The sequence below is a fragment of the Myotis yumanensis genome, unplaced genomic scaffold (genome assembly GCF_028538775.1).
Source record: "Myotis yumanensis isolate MYYU_CA2020_CCGP unplaced genomic scaffold, mMyoYum1.0.hap1 SCAF_1, whole genome shotgun sequence".
NCBI classification, from domain to species: domain Eukaryota; kingdom Metazoa; phylum Chordata; class Mammalia; order Chiroptera; family Vespertilionidae; genus Myotis; species Myotis yumanensis.
The window spans coordinates 55,205,409-55,226,271 of NW_027223752.1; the positions used below are offsets into that span (position 1 = coordinate 55,205,409).

The following is a 20,863-nucleotide window of genomic DNA, read 5'->3' on the forward strand; positions in this document are numbered from 1 at the left end:
TTAGTACATCTCCCTGTCCCTACCATACAAACTCACTTGAAATGTGGAAACATTGGCATATTTTAAAACAGAAAGAAGAAAAAACGAAAAACTTAGCTGCATTTTATTTTCAGTATTCTTTATTGTGGTTTTTTGTTTGTTTGTTTGTTTTTCTTTTTGTTTTATATTCTAGCACAGAACTTACCTGGGTTGGAAATATGTCTTTCTCAACAATTGTCATTTTGAAAGAGAACAAGAGCAGACATGCAGGCTGAGTATTGGCAAAGCGGCAGAGGGGCATCTCTGTGGCTGGGGACCAGTCCGGAATGCAGGCCTCTAGCTTAGCAATTGGCATGTCTAGGGAAGAGGAAAGGTGCCATTTCTTACCCTCCCACCCCCCCGCCAAAAAAAAGAAAAGTTAAAATAAACTTGGTACCCAGACAATTGCCTAGAAACCAAGAGACAACAAGAAGTCCATCAAAGAAGTTAATTGGTCCAAGATCTAACAATATTGGAAATATCAGATCACATTCCTAAAGTGCTCTGCTCCATGATGACTATAACTCTGCAACTACTGATAACAGTGACAGTGATAAATTCGTGGCATTTCATTACATTGCCTTGGCTTTACTGGGAGGCATGGTGGGCTAAATAGAGTCAGGCAGTCTTGCTGTATTAGAAGCCCTACCTTGGGTAGAGTATTCATGGAGACTTTTCCTCTTAGCTTTAAGAGTTATTAATTTAAAACTGCTGTCATATTGCTAAGTTAGAAATTAAAGCATTAACTGAAAATAAATCCTCTCTTTCTCTCTCTCTCTCTCTCTCTCAGATCAGATCTGAGTGAAATATAATATAAGGAGTCTTGCAACTTTATCAAAAGGTACCATTTTTCTCTAGCCCAGATAATTTTAAAATATCACCCCAAAGAAGTGTATCTTTTACTTATATAACCTTTTGTGGGCACTGCCTTCTTTCTTCTTTGGATTTAAAGGCAGAAAGGAAAAAGTTTCGGGTGGTTACCTTTGATTGTGAGCTCCATCAGATTTTGTATAGCAAGAAATAGACCTGGCAGCCTGTTGCTTAGAAAGAGGAGGTTTGATTTGATAGCTAGAAAACAGGGCAAGGAGCCATTGATCAATGAACTAGAAGGGAAATTAGGATCATGCAGTTCAACTACCTCATTAAACGATGAGAAAACTAAGGCCCAGAGAAGTTAAGTGACTTGCCTAAATCACCCAGCGTGTTCACTTTTGGCTTGGGGTATGTTAGTGCTTTGCATTTAGGAAGTTGGTTCTACCCCATCACTGTGCTACAACTCCATGAAGCCCCGGTGTCTGTAGAGAGCAGTACTCTGCTCAGTGGCCTGTTGGCAAATCTCAGGGAAAGAATCGTGGTGTCCTTCCCAGTCATTTGGAAATGAACCTAAGCCTTCACAACATCTGGACTAGGTTTGATACACTTGGGTGGTGGTGATCTAAGTCCTTCGCCTGTGCTGGTCAGCAGCCCACTTAGCCCACCTGCCAGTGAGCAAGTAGCTTCCCTTGAGTTCAGAGAGTAAAGGCTCCAGTGGAGCCCTAACCGGTTTGGCTCAGTGGATAGAGCGTCGGCCTGTGGACTGAAAGGTCCCAGGTTCGATTCCGGTCAAGGGCATGTACCTTGGTTGCAGGCCCATCCCCAGTAGGGGGTGTGCAGGAGGCAGCTGATCGATGTTTCTCTCTCATCAATGTTTCTAACTCTCTATCCCTCTCCCTTCCTCTCTGTAAAAAAATTAATAAAATATATATTTAAAAAAAGACTCCAGTGGAGTTCAGGGTCTAGAACAGAGTACATTTGCTTTTAGGAAGTTGGTTGTCTGTTTCATGCTTTCCTCCATCAAATATGAAATTTGAAATCAAGAGCATTGATCTCAATACCAGAGTCCTAGGTCATGAGTCAGTGTAAAACCCAAAAATATCATGAGTAGCTATGGCTTTTCTTTTAGGTGAACATTCTAATTCAACTTTGTTAAAATAAGGCTGTGTGGATTGCCCACTCTTTGTCAAAGTAAATAATTAACATTTATATCACCCTTCCTAGTTTGTAAAACTTTCCACACATCCTTATTTCATTTTAATTTTCACAACAGCCTCCTGAGTATTATTCTTATTATATGACATACTAGAGGCCTAATGCACGAAATTCTTGCAAGGGGCTCGGCCCTCGCAGCTGCGGCGGCTTGCCTTGGCTCTCGAAGCCCTGGCTTCATCCGGAAGGTCGTTCAGCTGTCCGGTCTAATTAGCATATTACACTTTTATTATTATAGATAATATAATACTTTCTAATTACAAAAGGCCCAGAGCAGTTAAGAACTTGCCCATGGTCTCTCAGCCAAGAGGCAGGAGTGTGGATGGTCTAAGAAAGCAAGCTCAAGTCAGCTTGACTCCAAAGCCAGTTATCTTAAGAGCTGCCTATAAAAAGTTTACTCTTTTACTCTTTACACCCTGGCTTGGTGGCTCAGTTGGTTGGAGCATAGTCCCATACCAAAAGGTTGAGGGTTTATTGCAGGTCTGGGCACATACCTAGATTGTGGCTTCCATCCCCAGTCAGGGGTATGTTTGGGAGGAAACTGATCAATGTTTCTCTCTCTCCCTCTCCCTTTCTCTCTCCCTTTCTCTCTCTCTCTCTCTCTCTCTCTCTCTCTCGCTAATCCTCTCTGTCTCTCAAATCAATAAAAACATGTCCTTGGATGAGGATTTTTTTAAAAGGTTACTCTTTTCTACAGCTATTTTCCTACATAATACTCATCAAAATTTGTATTTCGAAAACCTAATTCTCCAAAAATTTTTTGATTCAGAACTGCAATTGCTACCAGTAGCATTAGGTCCAGATAAGTCTTCCCTCTTCCACTTGAGGACCTGAGCAATATATGACTGCTGCGGTCTCACTGAGGATGAGTTCTATGATGAGAAAGATGGGAATCTGGCAACCTCTGGGGAAATGAGAAGAAAAAGGGAAGATCCCCCCACCCCATTAAAGGGTGAAGAAATGGCTGCTGGTCACAAGGCATGGCACCCAGGCCTCTGGTGAAGGCCCTCTTTCACCCAAGCCCTGGTGGGCTCCCTGATTTAAATATTCTTTTTGAATATTTACTCTTTTTTATTATTAATATTTATTGTTGAAAGTATTACAGATGTCCCCTTTTTTCTTCATTTGACCCCTTCTAGCCCACCTCCTGCCCAGGCCTTCATCACACTATTACCTGTGTACTCTTTTGAGAGGCACTCTCTATACCATGGTTTTAAAATGTGTGCCATGGACATACTTCCAATCTGATATTAGCTTCCCGAAAAGTTTTTTGTTATGCTAACTAAAAACTTCCCTGAGACTCAGCTGGTCCATCTGTGAAATGAGAAGGAAGTTTTTTGCTTTTTTACCACTTCTGTGGTGTCAGTTACTATGGGGTTCTAGATCTTTTAGAGAGAAAGGAGTGGCACAAATTCAAGGCCTTAGTGTGATCACACTTCTTATTTGTCAGGAAAGGAGGGGGAAGGGAATTCCGATCAATTTTCTGATCATTCCATTCAATTTGTCTTTTGTGTGTTCATCGTTTTCATTTATTTGCTTTTTCTAGGAAAATAGAATTTTGTCTTCATAATGGATATCAAGTAAAATATGCACAGTCCTATCTCCATATTCAGGAGCTGTGATACTTTTAAGAAAATATATTGCTTTTGTGAGAGGAGTGTGTTTTTTAACCCATTCTCTATAAAAAATATGTTTATTGATTGGTATATTATTCATTGTATATACTAGATAAAATTCACATTGTATTTGTATAGGTCCGGGTTGCCCAGTTAAATCTGAACTTCAGATGAACACTAAATTGGTATCTGAAATTCAAATTTTACTGGGGATCCTGTTTCTTATCTGGCAACTCTAATACAGGTGTCTCCCCTGATTATTTCTATTGACTATTTATTGGCAGCTACACAAAACTGAGGGACCAACTTCGTGTTGTTGCTGAAGTCATGCTTTCTCCCAGGGACAGAGATGAGACGTTTCAGCTCCGTGCGACTGTGATTTCAAAGAGCAGGCAGCGTTCCTGGAAAGAGTCTCTAAATCTATTATCAGTGTAATCATCATGGAAATATTTGATGAGAACACTGCATCACGCTGTATAATACATTTAAGTAGAAAAGTCAAAGCAGTGGTATTTTCATCAGGCCTTTGGGCGTCAGGAGAAAATAGTCCCACACTCAGCGAATATAGATAGGTCTGTCTTGGGCTGTGTTAAATCCAATTGTGTGGAGGTTCTGAATAATCAGGAGCGACGGCATAAGCACTTTCTCTTCAAAGTGATTTTACAGAAAGCATTCTTTCCTGAGGAAGGTACACACAGAGCTCTCATAATGCTGAAAGAGCACTAATGTATCAATTTGTGGGCGCTGGTGTCATGAGCTGGAGCTGCAAATTGTACTCAGATTTTAAACTCCACTCGCGGTTGCTGTTGAGGGAAGTTCCCTTCCCATGACCATGCTTATTTCACAAACTTCTGGAACACTGTTTCCCGTTCCCTTGTGGGAGAGAGAGAGCCTTTAAGGCTCTTTGCAGTACGTTCTAACTTCACTTTGCCATGCCAACTCAAACACGATGAAAAACAATAGTTACGTTTTCCTCAATAAAATGGGGGTGGGGAGAATTTGAGTTGGGCTATGTAATTTCAGCTTCCCTAAGTAAGCCCGTTGGAAAGTTGTGGGGGGAACAAGTGTGTGATTTTGGTCTTGACGTACAACTTTGGAACTAACTTTTTTTTTTTTAATGTCTACCGTGGATTTTCAGAATAGATTTCTTCTCTGTACCATATGTTCCATAGCTCAGTGATAAGTCTGATGTGGGTGCCAAATTTTTCAACAACTTTTACTTTCCAGAGGAGGGTTAAATAACTCTCTTAATAACTTGAAAGAAAAAAAATTCAAGGTTTACCGCAGTTCTTAGTCACAGGCCTAATGTGTTCAAGAGCTTTATGACTTTGAGCCCACTTGGTCTGAAGAATATCCTCCAAGAATAAGGAAGCAGGAAGCGTTCAAAATGGAGTCCTTCTAAAAACAGAGAGAGCACCGTTGGCACTGAGCACGCATGCATGTTATCTTTATGTGGTCTCAGGTGCCTAGTCTTGCTTGGTTGCATTTCGTCACCTGCTCTCTGTAAATGATCTTGGAAACATCAAGGGTGCTGAGTCATGAGTCCATGTTGTCATTCGGTCCGTGTTCATTTTGGTGCCGTGTGCAGTGAAGTCATTCCCCTTCTGACCCTAACGAGTATGAACAGATAGGTGCGTTTTGTGGATGTGTTTTCCCTCACCATTAAAAGTGAAGCTTCAGGCGAGCAGGAAGAGTCATGTTCATTGACAAGCAAACAGAATCAATGGCCATAGCAAATTAATTGCTCTGTTGTCTGGGTAGGTTGGCATCACTCTCTTGAGCCTTGAATCTTCCCCACTCTGCCTATAAAGATGATTGTCTCCCCTATTTAAAATTAAAAAAAATAAGAGTCTTCTCTCACCCTGTTTAATCATTATCTGTGCTACTTCGTTTTACCACGGGAGCTCTTACATTAGTAGCCGATGCTCACTGTCCCCGTCATCCATGGTTGCATTATGCTGGGGTAGGTCCTGTAATGCCGCCACGTAAGGCTAATCCTGCTTCTGCATCACCATCTGAACACAATGTGTTTCTGAATAGACTGTGCATAATGTACATTCCAAGAAGCACACACAGGACACGTTCTTACCTTTGTCATTATTTCCTCTCTTCTAGGTATCTCAGTAACGAAGAAGACGCATACATGTAAGTAATGCTTTATTTTCTTGTCCCAAGTTTTCTGAAGAATTGGAATTCGCATATGTCTGGCTGCTGTGACCCTTCAAGTATAAACTAATGTTTCAGCTGTGATCCATGGTCAACAGAGGTCATATTTTTCTACGGGTAGTGGTTGGAAGGGGTACATTTCCACCTGTGTGTTCTGAGTGTGTGTTAAAAAGAGTCTAGACATATTCTGATGAGTTCTAGTGATTTAAGCCATTAAGCTGTAGAAAAATCATAAAATCTAGCTGGGAGGATCAGTTAATTACTTATCATTCTTACCCTCGATCCTTCTTAGAAGAGTTATGTTTCTAGGAAACATCACCTTGTTTTCTTTTAAACTTTGGTCTCCTTTTCCTCACCACTAGTTCACGATGTAGGCCGTCTTGTACTTGTGTCTGTGGAGCAGAGATACTGACTGGGAATAGGTGCTGTTGTTTGACCATGAGTGTGGCCGCCAAGGGCCCTGGTTAATGGCATCGGCAGTTTGATGTGGAAATGTGCGCTGGATTTATACTCTGTACTCATTCCCACTTCTCAGGCTCAACTGCTTTCATCATTTGCCTTCATTCAAACTGTACCATAGTTTACCAACTCACGTCAATGTAAAGTGTTGTGATTTTCAATCTGAGCAATAATGTTTGACTGTGCTTTGAACCTCAGGATGAAATGAATACATCATTGATGCAGGCAGTCAACGTTCACTGTACTTGACCAGCATATTTAGACTTTGAATTAATAGCGTCATTAGAATTTCATAACTATTTTAGACCACAGATATGTGCTACCTCTGAGATATGTGTGGGCATCCTTCTAAGGCAAGGAGTGGAGATATTTATGGCACAATATAGGGCTGACAAAGACATGTCCCCAAATTTTTCCTAATTACACTTGAAATTTTTTTGATTTCTTGTGAAACATTTGGGGGAAAAAATGTGTTTAACCTCAAAATAGTTTATCTTGTGCCTCAGTTGATTCTTGAAGAAACCTGCTCTTGGGTTTGTCTGTCTGTCTATCTGTATTTGTAGCAAACAAACAAGCAAACAAAGAGAAATCCCACTAAATCAGATGGTTGCCTTACTTTTAGGGCCCAGTCCTATAGTCTCCCCACATTGCTCTCCCAGGGACTTTAGTGGAATATTTGTTTGAGGAAAGATGAAAAGGTCAGGCCTGTAATGGACACATGATCAGGGCAGCACCTCCATCTTTCAACACACAGTTCCAGTTGGCTGTCCCTTCATCAGGGTAGCCTGTGGCCCTTAGCTTTTGGGGGGATGTTTTGTTGTCATCGTCGTCGTTGTTCTTGCTGTTGTCGGTGCATAATTGAGCTCATGATGACTGAGAGATTGACAGTACAGGAGACTGAAGTCCTCTGTATATCCGCAGGGCAGGCATGGTACAGAGCGCTTCCTTGCACAGCCTTGCCCATGAGCTCGTCCCTGGCCTGGAGGGACCCACTCTAGAGGTGGTAAGTAATTCAGTCTTTCTGCTAGCTCAGTCCTGGGCCTCTCCCAAACAGGGGCGGATGATTGTGCCTACTGTTTCTGGTGGTTTGGGGTATGGACTCCTGGCCACCTGGCAATATACAGAAAGCCACTAACTATTTGCATTGTGACTTGGCTCTTGGATAAGTGAATAGAACCACTAGTTCAGCTCCATTGGATACCAAGAGTCCTCCTCAACTACCAGTGAGACAGAGACTGTAGGTTTTCATTAATATATAGACTGTCCATCCATAAGGATCTTCAAGGAATTGTCATTCTTGAGAGTAATTTCATTGGTCTATTGTAGAAACAATCGCCTGTGGTTGGATTTAAATTCATGGGAGGATTTAGGTGACAGCATGATACTGGTAGCTAGTGATGAAAACCTGGATTTCTAGTAAGAGGCAACAAACTTGGTTGGCCTTGCAGCAAAGGCTTAATTAACTAACTCCATCAGCTATCCAGATACAGCCAAACTGGGGGGATTTTGATTGCCTTTCTAACTAAGAAAATGAGCAGGGAAATTCTTACACATTAAGCATAAAGTAAATGTAGAAAGGCTTAAAATAAAGCTTCCTTTATGTAATTCAAATATTAAGTTGACAGAAAGATTTAGATCAGAAATCACCTTCGTTTTTTGATTGATGTTTACTCTCATGATTTGGGGAAGGGGGCCCAAAATAAAACAGCAAGTCAAGTTGGGCAGCACGGCACCTGAATAGACACAAAACTTTGCCCATGCCAAGAAGAAATTGAATTGTCCAAGTTGTGTGTTAGTAAAAGTCTTATGCCACTTAAATGTGGAGATTGTTTTTGTCACCACACTCAGCAGACAGCCCATCATATTTCTGATCTTAGCATCTCTACAGGGCCCACAACTTGTGAGGAGGAAGAAAATCAACCACTTCTTTCTCTAATAACAGCCACCTAAATGACTTCTTTAGCATCTGTCGGATTCTGCTTGAAAACGGAACTGTCCAAACTTGCCTATAAGTTGTCTTAAGATGTTAAATTCCAGCTCCTCTTAAATCATCTTGACATCTGTTCTTCAAAAAGTTTCACTATCAGTGAAGTGTATGAATTCATTTATGTCCTGTCTCACAACTTCCATTTTTAGCCAGGGTTCTGGAAACCTTGGTCAAGGCTTGACTACATAATCATCAACGGCTCAAGTCACCCCCCATTAGCACTTTCAATCTGCCCTCACAGAGAGATTGTTCAACTTACAAATTAACATGTACAGTTGTAGAATATATTATCAGACCAGAGTGTCAGCTCACAGGTACACCAGTCAGAGGTGCAAGAACTACAAAATGAACCTGAATAGTTGTGACACCTGATAATATTTTAGGCCACCTTATTACCTGGAAAGCACAGGTATTGCTTTTCAAAAAAAAAATGTTTTAATAGAGTTGAGCCAAAAATTCCCAGGAAAGGAAATCTTATTGTTAGCTTCAGAGGACTCCATAAACATGGTCTTTGGAGAATTCATTCTCCTGAGTTTCTGAGAAGAGAACCTTTTGTGTTTGTCATTAGCTTTACTTGACCAGTGGGAAAAGACAAAGCTTTGGGGCTTCTAGTACCAAGTCATCAAGACCAAATTGGCCAAGGAATTCTTACATTTTTGCTGTTCTTCAATTGTTGATTGGAAATATTGCTGTTGGTTTTGGGTGTGGGAACATAAAAGGGAGTTATTACTTATAGGATAGGAACATACTAGAGAAATTTTACACTGTGATATAGAATTTCAATCCAATTTTTGTGGTGATTATATAGCACCTGTATTTGGTTGGACACTTTCAGGATTGTTTTTGCTATGGTGTTTCACAAGTTTGTTCTGGTCTCTTTCCTGCTGAAATAGTACCATGTAGAGAAGTATCTTTTTCTTGGAATCGACTGCTATCTTGGTTTTTCCTATTTGCCAAGGACAACTGGTCATTGGTCCTGACTTCTTACTTAATCTAATTCTACTTTAATAATTCCGCATTCACTAAAATGTTAGAATATGACAAATATGGAGAAGAAGTGAAAAATGCAATAGATCATCTTAACTGCTTCCAGCTACTGGGAAGTTTAGCATCGTAGATCATAACCTTAGGGATTATATCAGCCAGCCCATCACAGATCACTAAGATACCTGGTAGGCTTCCAGAAGCAACAGATCATCATTACTTCCTTGTGTTCTCATCCTTGTTTATATCCCTTATTCTTCCTGTTTTAGTCTGTTCTGCTTGCTTTCTTCCATATTCAGAAGCATGCACTTACAAACATGCAGAAACTGCAGGTTATTCAGGAAGCAGTCAGGAAAATGTGTCCTTTTTTCCAATTTAATGTCACTTTTCCCCAATAAATAACAAAATAAAATATGCTTCCAAACCCTCCAAAATATTTTAATTTTAACATAAATTGCCGTTAAAAGGTAAATTAGTACATTTTGTTTGACTGTAGCAGGCTACTCCCTAAAATATAAAATTAAAATACTGTATTATTTATAAAGAGATTTAGTCCTCAATAGTAAAAATATTTTTGAAAAAAAAAAACAGGATAGTTCTTTGAGAAATAATCTTTTATATCTGTAACAATAAAAAGTGTTGATTGCAACAATTTAAAGTAGAATAGATTAACATATTCACTTTTTACCCCTAGAGACTCGGCTTTGAATTTGAGTTAGAGAAACTTGGCTTCGAGGCATCAACCTTCTCTCCTTGGGCATTTGTTGATATCATAAAACCAACCCAACAATTTGTCGCCATTGTTGTCATTTACTCAGGAGGTCCAAGAACAAGAATAACTGTATTTTCTCATGTTCTTTTACTTTCCTTGAGGCCATTCCTTTTTATTATAAACTCTTAGCAACCCAAACTTGGGGCTCACCCACATTATTTTCACAGTCCAGGAAAACTCAAGAACCATTCTTGGCAAAGCTAATGGAAGGTGCTTTGGTTGTATAGTTAATAGGTTGCCATGACAACCCATGTGACTCATGGCGTGACTCACAGCAATTATAATTCCAATTGCTGGCTGGGTGTTTATTAGGACAGACCTGAGAAGAAGCCACTCTGAAGTTCTTTTAGTAGGCTTTCGTCCAGATCCTCTCTATCCATTCACAAACAGTCAGCAAAAGAGAGAAGCAAATGCTCATAAAGGAGCCAGAGGATTGATTTCTTAGCTTGCTAAGTCCGCTGGCCATCCCAGACATTACGCTTGCCTGAGGATGGGCTTTTTGGCCTCTTAGAGGACTGACCAATGGACAACTGTTTATTGAGGAACTACTGTGTGCTGACAGGTTCTTTGCCCTCAAGGTTGAAGGTGGGAACTTGGTGGGCAGAAGGGGAAGAGCACATAGTCACAGAAAACAATCTGAAACACAAACACCAAGTGTACCATTTCTAGAAAATTCAGTTCACACTGGAAAGCAGACTAAGCTGGAAGTGTGGAGAGGAGAAACAAATTATAGAGAGACCCTTCGGGATTCTGATTCTGATCCAAGCATACAATAGCATTAAAGGGAAAGGGGAAGATTGAACCTTGGGTGCTAAAAAAAAAAATGATCCCTCCTGCTCATTTATACCCATTCTCACCCAGAGTAACACCTCTTCAGTCCCTTCAAAGTCAACTAGTCCAAGGAAGTAAAAATCCCTCTGTACTGTCTGGAAACATATTGCCTTGTTTAGACTCAGCCAGTATGACTAGAGCCAAGTCCTCCTGAGCTTAACAGGATTTCTCTGCCTCATCATATTAAGATATAAATGGACTGCTCTTGGCCCTGCCAGTCAGTTCTTCCAAGGTAGAAGTTTCACATAGTATTACAACCCACAGTTTATGGTGACGATCTGTGAATTCCATTTAAAAAAAAGACAAGAATAGTTAACTAAATGTTTCCATTAGAGCATCCAGCTGATTCAAGTTTGCTCTGTTAGTAGACTTCGGATTCATGAATTGAACTTGGACAAAAAGTATTTGTGTTCTGATTTCATAACAAGGGTTTAAAAGGGTGTGTTGAGATGGTGAGAATGGCTCTTCAAAATCAATGACCACTACTAGGGAGAAAACAGAAGTGGCTAGCCTACCACGTACTGGCGTATACTTGATAGATTTGTTATATATTTAATGAAACTCTTATACACAGTTGGATTGATCTTTAAAGAAGAGCTGGATGTCTAATAATCCAGGCATTACGTTTAGTGCTTTCTATGCATGACCTCATTCAATTTTCTCATCAGCTCCGTGAGCTTTGTACTACATGCACCCCCATTTTAGATGAGAACATTTATCTGAGGGATCAGTAACTTAGAGAAGTGAAAAAATTTCCAAACCCAACCAGCTGGTAATGGGCAGGGCCAGGACCCAAAATAGAGTAGGGTGACTCCTTGCATGTACATAAGTGCCACACCATTATCTCCAAAATCAACATTGGGTAATAGTTTGGGAGCACTTACTGAGTGCTAGATGCTTTTCTAAGCACTTTATAAGCATTAATTTATTTAATCTTTACCACAATCTTGTGCGATAGGTAATTGCTACTATCCCCACTCTATAAATGAAAACTGAGGCCCAGTGTCCTACAAGTAGCTAGTATGTGGTGGAGCCAGGATTTAAAGCCAAGCCACAGAGTCTCAATGCTTCAACAAAGAACTTCATTCCTTAGAGTGGTCTTTCCATTCTAAAGTAAAAGAAGAAAACCAAGCGTAACACAGTTATTCTTACAGTTGACTCAGATTTTCTTGTACCACACAACTATTCACCTTTGAAGGCTTCAAAGTGTGGTGAACCAACTGATTATAAGAAAGGGGGAGGTTATTCGCACTACATAAAAACGTTTATTTAAACAAGGTAGTCTACTCAAAACTATGCAACCTTCTTACTTTACAATGATTGTTACTTATCTTTATAACAATCTAACCTAATTCATGAAAGAACAGGCATCCACGTAATGTCACTGTTCATACAACTCAACTAATTCCATAATAAAAATATAGTTCAAAGTGGCCACTTCTACTTCTAAGATAGTTGTGTTTCCCATGCTAACAGTAATGTATGTTTCTTACAGCAATTTTCCACTGCAACATAGCCTTCAGTGGACATTCATGAGATTTATAATAAACGTGGGCATTATTCGTTTGTCAGACCAACTTGATAATTCATTGCCACTAAGAAGTGATATGATTCAGGATACTGTGGTTTCTTGAAACCTAACCAAAAACAAACAAAACCATCAAAGCTAAAAAATGCCTAGGGAACTGAAATTCATATCCAAAGGGCACATAAGCGAATTAAATATCTAGGCTTTGAGTATGATTAAGCACACCTGAATTTAGGACTGACTGGCTTTGCAGTTACATCAGCTTCTCTCTTTGCAGCCAAAGGAATAAAAACGTAGGAGAAGCAGGGGTGCCAAATTGTTTGAAATATGAAGAATGTTATTAGTCTTCATTCACTTTCTCTATAAATTACATGACAGTTTTTTACACTAACTCTACTGTATATGTAGTCCCATGGTCCTTTTGATATAACTGATGTCAGTATCTGTATAGTGACTAAGGTTTTATTTCCAAGCTATTCAATTACCCTTTTTCCTTTGCCTGCCCAAGATTCCTTACAGTGGAATTCTCTTCATTCCACCTCTGGGGAAACTATTTTCCTAGATAGGAGTGATAGCTCTCCCCTGTTTAACTTTGTTGATCACCTAGACATCGATTCCAGCTCCTCATGCCCTAAATAATTAACAGCCATGCATAATAATTAGAAGGCATATTAAGGAGTAGAAAATGCTAGAATGGGCAAGATTAAGGTTTGGATTCAGGGAAAGAGACTTAATCTATAAATCCTTTATTCAAAACTAGAGGCCCAGTGCATGAAATTCGTGCAAGGGGCTCAGCCCTCGCAGCCCCACCTGCCTCGGCCCTTGCAGCCCTGCTTTCATCCAGAAGGTCATCCGGAAGGTCATCCGGATGGTCATTCCACTGTTTGGCTGTTTGGTCAATTTGCATATTATGCTTTTATTATTATTATAGATGTTTTTTAGAGGAGATGATATGGTGATAATCTGGATACCTATAGGACAGGGCTGTAGGGAAGGAAGGCTGGACAGCAGACCACAACCAGTTCCTGTGGAAAGAGAACAGGGCTGGGGTTAGAAAGATTTTCTTAGCTTAGCATTTCTATCCCCTCCTCTGTGCTTAGCCCTGTGTTAGGCACCATGTAGTGTAGAAAGTTTAACGCATAATCCTCCCTCTCCACTGGTTTAGTCTGCATCAGAGGAAAAGAAAGGACAGACCCGCTTGAGGAACTTCCAGTAATGAAAGAACTGCAGGAAAACGCAGGGTTGTGATTGGAGGTGGGCTGTCCCTCTGAGCTGGGACACTCGTGGTGAGCTGAGCTTGATCTGGAAGGGTAAGAAGGATTAGGTGTGATCGGGTGGATCCGTGGAGGGCTTGGAGGATGATGGTGAAGGCCTGTCTGACTAGAGGAGAGTATTAACAAGGAAAAGAGAGGACGTGAAGAACAGAATTAAGGTTTGGTCTTTAACTCATCACCAATGCAGAGCTACAGAATGTATGTGGAAAACACAGTGACCTGTAAATAATGTTTTTATTGCCACTGCCATTTAGTTACATGCCTAAGACATTCCATACTCCAGCCCCTTCTCTGCACTCAGACAGAATTTGTATCTATAGATGGATGTTCTTCTCTGGCCTTTCCTCTGATTAACTGTATAGAAAACGCACTAATTGAGCAGGTAAGAGCTGGTCTAAAAAGGGAAGGCTGTTCTGATTATTATAGAGAAAGAGTATTTCACTTTTTCTCCATCTCCCCAGTTTTAAGGTCTAACTGTAAGACCAGTCCTTGCCATCTCATCAAATTCAGAAGGATGAAATGAGCAGTGAAACTCGAAAATACATATGCACCCTGAACTACGTGGCTAATGGTTCTCCTTGCTTTCTTTCATTTGTACTGCTAATTGGCTGGAGGCTACTGTAATGCATTAGGAGTCTGTGCCTTCCCAACCCTTTTAAACTCAGCCACACTTAGCTCTCTAAAACTTGAGCCCCAAATTCCAATCTTGTTCACACCTTAGGCAGGCGAAGTAAACGGCGGTGCTTATTATTGTCTCATCAAAGAATTATGTCCCTCACACAACTGAACAAGGATAATTACACTTCCTTTTCTCTTTGCTGGTATTTCTTAATTTTCCAAGAATGATTTGCTATTGTGTCCCTGAAAGGACACGAAAGGTCCGTTGCAGGCATTTTCATTGGCTGCACGTTCATAAAAGTCTTCAGTGTATAATGAACCGCACACGTTAATTTATCTGTCTCTCTTACACCGTGTCTTTTTTTGTGTCGACAAAGCTGCAAAGCCACTTTCCCTCACCAAGTGGGGCGTCAGGATAATTGATTGTTACCAGCCTGTGCTGTTGGTAGATGGGATAACACCAGCGCCTCTAGAGAACAGGCGAAAACTAAACTCTGTCCCCCGAGGCCAATGAAATAGCTGTTTGGTCCCTTGTGTGAAACTTCCTAATAACTTAACTGGGCAGCCTCTGGGTCCCTGGAGGGTTTCTCCACAAGAGTATTCCCTCTCTTTGTTAAGATTGCTTATTAAAAATGATTTTATAATGAAGTTGCCTCAAATAGCAGCTCTTTTCCTGGTTGTCCTTGAAGCCGTGGCGAAGAATCTTAGAGACAACTGTCTAGGGTTTTCCTCCTTGTTAAAAACTTCTCTCTTACCACTGTTACTCTTGATTTTTAAGGAGACAAAGTCTAAATGACACAAGTCCCACTCCGGTTGATTATGTCGCTTAAAACCCGGAGCAAGGCATTATTGGTAGTTTAGCTTGTCATTCGGGCTCAGGAGGCGAATTGATCTCCGTGGATTGGGGACATTTAAGTCTGCGGTGGGAACAAGGCTGTCGGGCCTCCCCGGAGAGCGGCGACCGAGGAATGCTATTGCTAGGTCTGCCCCTGACGGCATCAAAGCAATGATTTCCAGTTATTTCATCTCTTTGGTCCTGGATTTATCCTACCTGCAAACTAACTACTTGCCTGCCACAAGGGAGTCACGAAGAGGAATCAAATAATAAAAAATGAGTATTGCATCCTTTGCTATCCATGCACCGTATAAACCCAAAGAGTTTCCCAAAGGGTAGGCAAGTAAGAGAAAAATATCAGCGTGTTGTTGCTCACATCATCAGCTTGGCTTTGGGGCTCGAGTAGGGCTTCAGGATGCTGGTATATTTAACAGAAAAAAATGATAGAACCATTGTCAGGGAGACTCCCCGCTGGAAACATCTACTTCAGACTTGGTCTCCCAGTGGCCAGGCAACTCAGGAAACAACAAACCATATAAAGTTGTTAGTGACAGCTTTAGCTTGAAGTATTTTTTTGACGTAAAGACTTATCAGGCAGTAAATCTGCAGAGCACTCAAGGTGCGGCTCGGCACTCCTGCTCTGCTGTGTGACTGTCGCAGAGCACCGATGGCAAGAGGGCCCACTGTGAGCATGTAGTGCCGAGATCAGAGTCTGGCCTAGTGGTGCTAAGCATCCGTGTGTGCTGAGAACACACCTAGGCTCGATTCTGATCTCTGAGTCCCGGCACAGGAAAAAAGACCACTTTCCCCTTCAGCAGTTCCAGCTCTTCCCTCCCCCAGATCAAAAGAAAAGGAAAAGAAAAATGATGGCCTGCTCTGGAATTTCACGGTCAGCAGGATCTTCTTATTCCACTTCCTTACTAACTGTCTAGGGTTTTCCATTGCCTAAGGAGTCCAACCTTCTTAGTACAGCCCTTGAGGCCCTCCACACTCTGATCATTATCTTCCCACGGCTCTCTCCTTGACTTCTACTAAGTCTTTGCCATCCTTGGTGACTGGTTCCTAGAAGATTCTGTGCATGGGCATACCCCAGTGCCTTTGCTTCTCCTGCACCTCTGTCTTAGAATGCCCTTCACCAACTACTGCCCCTGTAGAAGCCTTACTGCTCCACCAAAGGCCAACACCAATAGCACCTGCCACACAAAGCCTTCTCCAACCCTACCTTGTTCATTGCTGCAGGTCCTCCACCCACATTGTCAAGGTGACAGTACAGAAAATGCCTTGTAGAATAGTTGTTGTGTGTGTAGCTTTGTCCCACTAAATATGCTTTAATTATCTTTGTATCTTTTGGGCTTAGCAGGTGATTGGTATCTACTATGGGCTCATTTAATATCTGTAGATTTTAAATATGTGTATGTGTTTACATACACAATTGTATGACCAGACACTCTTCTTGCACATTTGAGTCTAAGGAAAAATAATAATCTTTCCATGGTTAACAGCTGTAAGGAAAACAGAGATTTATTATTTGAAACTATATGGTGAGATTTGTACTATATTTTTTTGGAAACCAATACTACAACTCAAAGGGCTTCTGGATGTCTGGCAATGTACCACATGTATGCTGAGGTTTAGGATGGATTGCTTTAAAGTTTCCTTTAGCCGTTTGTAAGATTTAAGTCAGAATCCCATCCAACAGGTTTAACAATACCTGTCTATCATTCTAAGGATGAAGAGTGGATTATTTTTCTGAGTTTTCATTATCAATACTAGATTTTATAAACCAGATAATCAAATTTATAGAGTAAACAAGAGACATTTCCCGTGCTCATTGGCATCTATTTACATGTAAAAGAGAAAACTACCTACCAGAGAAAAGAATTGGCCAATCTTTCCAACAATGGAGGGCATATTCTATCAAGGGAAATGTCCTGTATTTGTCTGGTCTGTAGAGGAAAAAGTGATCCTTACATATTAAGAAATTTGGGAAGTAGATGTTCTGATCATCCTAGATCAGTTACTGGATCTGCAGGGGAAATCTGGAAAAATCTGACATTGATGTGTTCCAAGTCAGAACAAATGGCATTGCATGTATGTCTGGACTGGAATGTGAGCATGTTTCCTCAACTTAGCAGGGGCCAATGACTTCAAAACTACTGTCCAGTTGTCAGCAGTGCTCCCAACAATGGCTTCTGCCTGCTCTTCCATGGAATCCTCTGTCTTTTAAGCTTCATGTGCAACTTCCTCCCTCCTTTTGTTTGTAGCTTTTTCTTGATTCAAAACAAGAGGAACAAAATTATCCCCTGCGGTATCCATTCTTGAGTGGAAACCTTGCTTACAAATGAGAGGATGAGATGTGACCCAATAAAAGAATCTATTTTCATTTTAATTTATTTCCTGGTGGCCTTTTATGCCCCCTTAGGCGATGACCTAACCAATTCTATCTTTACACTAATTTTTTTTTATTTCCAAGGTCAAAAAGCACTTTGGAATTATTATAATAGGAGAATAAATGCCCTTTGCCTCTAATGCAAAGTCCATCTCTTCATATGAAATTTAAATCCTAGGTTTCTCAGCGTCACAATAATTCTTCTCTCATTAGGCATCTATTAGCAAGCTAAATGAGAACAGGATGAAGGAGGAAGATCTTTGGGGACTCTGGAGTTGATTTTTGATAGAAGCATCATCTCTCATAGCCTCTTTCATCCCTTTTCTTTGCAGATGGGGGTCTTTAAAAACACAGTGGAGGTGCTGTCCTCATGTTGTGCTGCAGTTTTCACACAAAAAAGTGCAATTAGAGTAGAAACTGCCCTAGAAGGCAGCTCAAACTATGGTTTTTAGGTTGAAAAAGGAAAAGTTGTTACACCATCATACATACAGACATACCAGTATCCCATTCCTCTACACGCCGCCCCCCCAATAAAAATAGTTCTGACTGATATCTCTAAATCAAAGAACCCTCCAGGGCCTGATTTGTGGAAGAAGTTACCTAATTCTGTGTATAATTGAGGTGATTTGAGAGACGGGGAAATGTTCTCATTTTCATTATGGGAGCCACTGGGAGACAGTATCATGTAGGAGGATATGTTTTTATTGCCCTAAAGTGTTTTACCTGAGATTCTATTGATGTGTTTCTCTTAAGTTAGGTTTCTAATGAACAAAATGACCAATATGGGTCCCATCCTTACAGACTCCCCTGATGCTTAAGCTACTACTTAATGGTCAGTGAGTTCTTGTTCATTCTATCCCAGAGTGTCACTTATAAGGAAGATTATAGAAGATTGGGTTGCTCTACCCCTAAAACATGGAAGAGCCAATTTCCAACAGCCTGCATATGGCCAAAGGGTCTACATACTGTCCATGATTCATCTATAGTAACGTAATAGTAAAACTTCATCATGAAGCTTCTTATGTGATCACCATTGAGTTCACCATGCGATTCTAGACTCAAAAAACTTATGGAACCAACCCTGTTGGCACACAGCATGGCTGGGTGTCCCTCACACTAAGTAAAGTGAAGTTCTACCATATTCTTATCTAAAATTTATCATTAATCCTGATTAGTCATTCCACTAAAGTATCTTTAAATAAATGGATATCTTAGAATGGGTCCCCAGAGAATAGGCTCTAGGACTCAGATCTGCACACAGAAAGTTGAGTGAGGGTGCTCTTAAGAGCAGCACCTCCAAGAGATAAAGGCAGCTAGACTGGGCAGAAGGAGAAATTATACTGTCAACGGGGGCAGCCTGAATTCAGCAGATGCCACAGAGAGATCAGAGGTGGGGATCATTCTTGAGAGATGTCCCAAATCAAGGCAAGAGGGCCGGATATTTTACCCTACATCAACTAGCCACTGGGTGCCAGCTGCCCCAAGGGAGGGGCACAGTCTGGGACAGTGCGGCTTCTCTCAGCTACAGGCACATTTCAGGGGTGAGCCATGGGTAGTCAACAGCCAAGGTTCCAGGGGGAACAAGGGCCTCAGTCCTGAGAGGAGGTGTCTCGGGGGCACACCATAACATCACCACAGGGGGCCCACCATGGACATTAAATTTAACTTTTGTGAAAAAGCATGTTTTCTTTATTTGAAGCAACACACATTTTATTGCTTAGCTAGGATTTAAACTAATAAAATATATGCTTGGCCTCAGCATTATGGTATACCAGAATTGCAAATGCTGAAGAAAAAAAAATTTTTCTGTTGAATAAGGTTCTTCGTTAGAATTTCTGGTCTTGGATATGTGCATTATAAATCATGTGTGTGTGCAACTCCATATAATGTTTTATTTTTCCACACATGGACATTCCTGGACTTAACACATTTTTCTCAATTAAGAAAAGAAATAACACATTTCCAACTCTTTGGGCTCATGTCAAATGAGTTCATAAAGGAACAAAGAGAATGCTTGCAAGGGAGACTAGTTATACATATCACATGCTACCTTTCAGATTCTGACAGTCTGCTCTTGTCTTATAATTGAGATACAGCATCTGAAATATTTTCCAAGGTTTATCTATGTACATAACATCTCCCTTTTTAGCAGCTGATGGGACTCCCACCTCATTTTGCCTGTTAGCAATTAGTAGATGAACTTGGAGTTCAGTTGGAGATGAGTGGTGGAGAGGAGAACCATGAGCCAATCATCCTGTCCCCAACTGTTGTCATATAAGAAACAGCTTCTTGCCCTAACCGGTTTGTCTCAGTGGATAGAGCGTCAGCCTGCGGACTCAAGGGTCCCAGGTTCGATTCCGGTCAAGGGCATGTACCTTGGTTGCGGGCACATCCCCAGTAGGGGGTGTGCAGGAGGCAGCTGATCGATGTTTCTCTTTCATCGATGTTTCTCTCTCATCGATGTTTCTAACTCTCTATCCCTCTCCCCTCCTCTCTGTAAAAAATCAATAAAAATATATTTTTTTAAAAAAGAAGAAACAGCTTCTTGGTGGTAATTCGTGATGAAGACAGAATGAATTTTCGTTCCATTTCTCAAAATCTCGATGGAACCTCTGATTTCCTGAAATTTGACTTCAATTTGACTTCTAAGAATGAGAGATCCCACCTGACAAAAATCAACCCAAACTGGAGTATAATAAGGAGAGAAAGAGCTCAGAGTTTCAACTCCTCCTTGGTTCAGAGTATCTTTCCCCAACACCATTCCAACATTCCAAAGCCCCAAGTGTTTCTTCCTGTGTTTCTGAGATGTTCGGGGTTCAGAATGCCCCTGTTCCCTCCACGGCCAGCAGCTCGAGGCACCTCGCAGACCTGAACACGGGCTTTCTAGTCTCACAGATGCCAAAAGCTCGGACAAACATCTGACCCCGCAGAGCCCAGATAGAGTCAGGGTTTATCTCCATGGAATCCAATCTCCACGGCTTTCCAGGGCTGAATTTCTGTGCCTCTGCCCTGGAAAAGAGGGGCCCCTTTCAGATGGATTGTGAAGTTAATTCAGATGGTTCTTTCCCTTATTCAAAGACAGTTAATAGAGAAGCCCTTGACCTGATCTAAAAGCTTCCATGGTTCCACCAGCTCCTACCTGGGAAAATCCCCAGCCATTATTGTGCAGCTCCCTGTGTCTGAGCCCCAGTGAAAGGAATTCTGAGGCTGTCCATTGCCATCAGTAGCTCCATCAGTCTGCCCTGGTTATTACCATAATAATTACAAGGTCCTGACAGATAGCAGCTTTTCAAGTGGCCAAATCACTGGGAGAGGACAGTAGCTCCTGTAACGCGCTCTTGGGAGAGGAATCCCATGTATG

General features: G+C 41.1%; 1 protein-coding gene across 2 annotated transcripts in view; it reads left to right on the forward strand.

Annotated features, from left to right (window-relative positions):
- Positions 1-20,863, forward strand: part of RORA (RAR related orphan receptor A) — a 716,083-nt gene that overhangs the window by 533,657 nt on the left and 161,563 nt on the right. For both annotated transcript variants that reach the window (XM_070421618.1, XM_070421616.1), the window contains exon 3: positions 5,775-5,804. In XM_070421618.1, the coding sequence (XP_070277719.1) occupies positions 5,775-5,804 (30 nt within the window). The remainder of the gene's footprint in view (positions 1-5,774; positions 5,805-20,863) is intronic.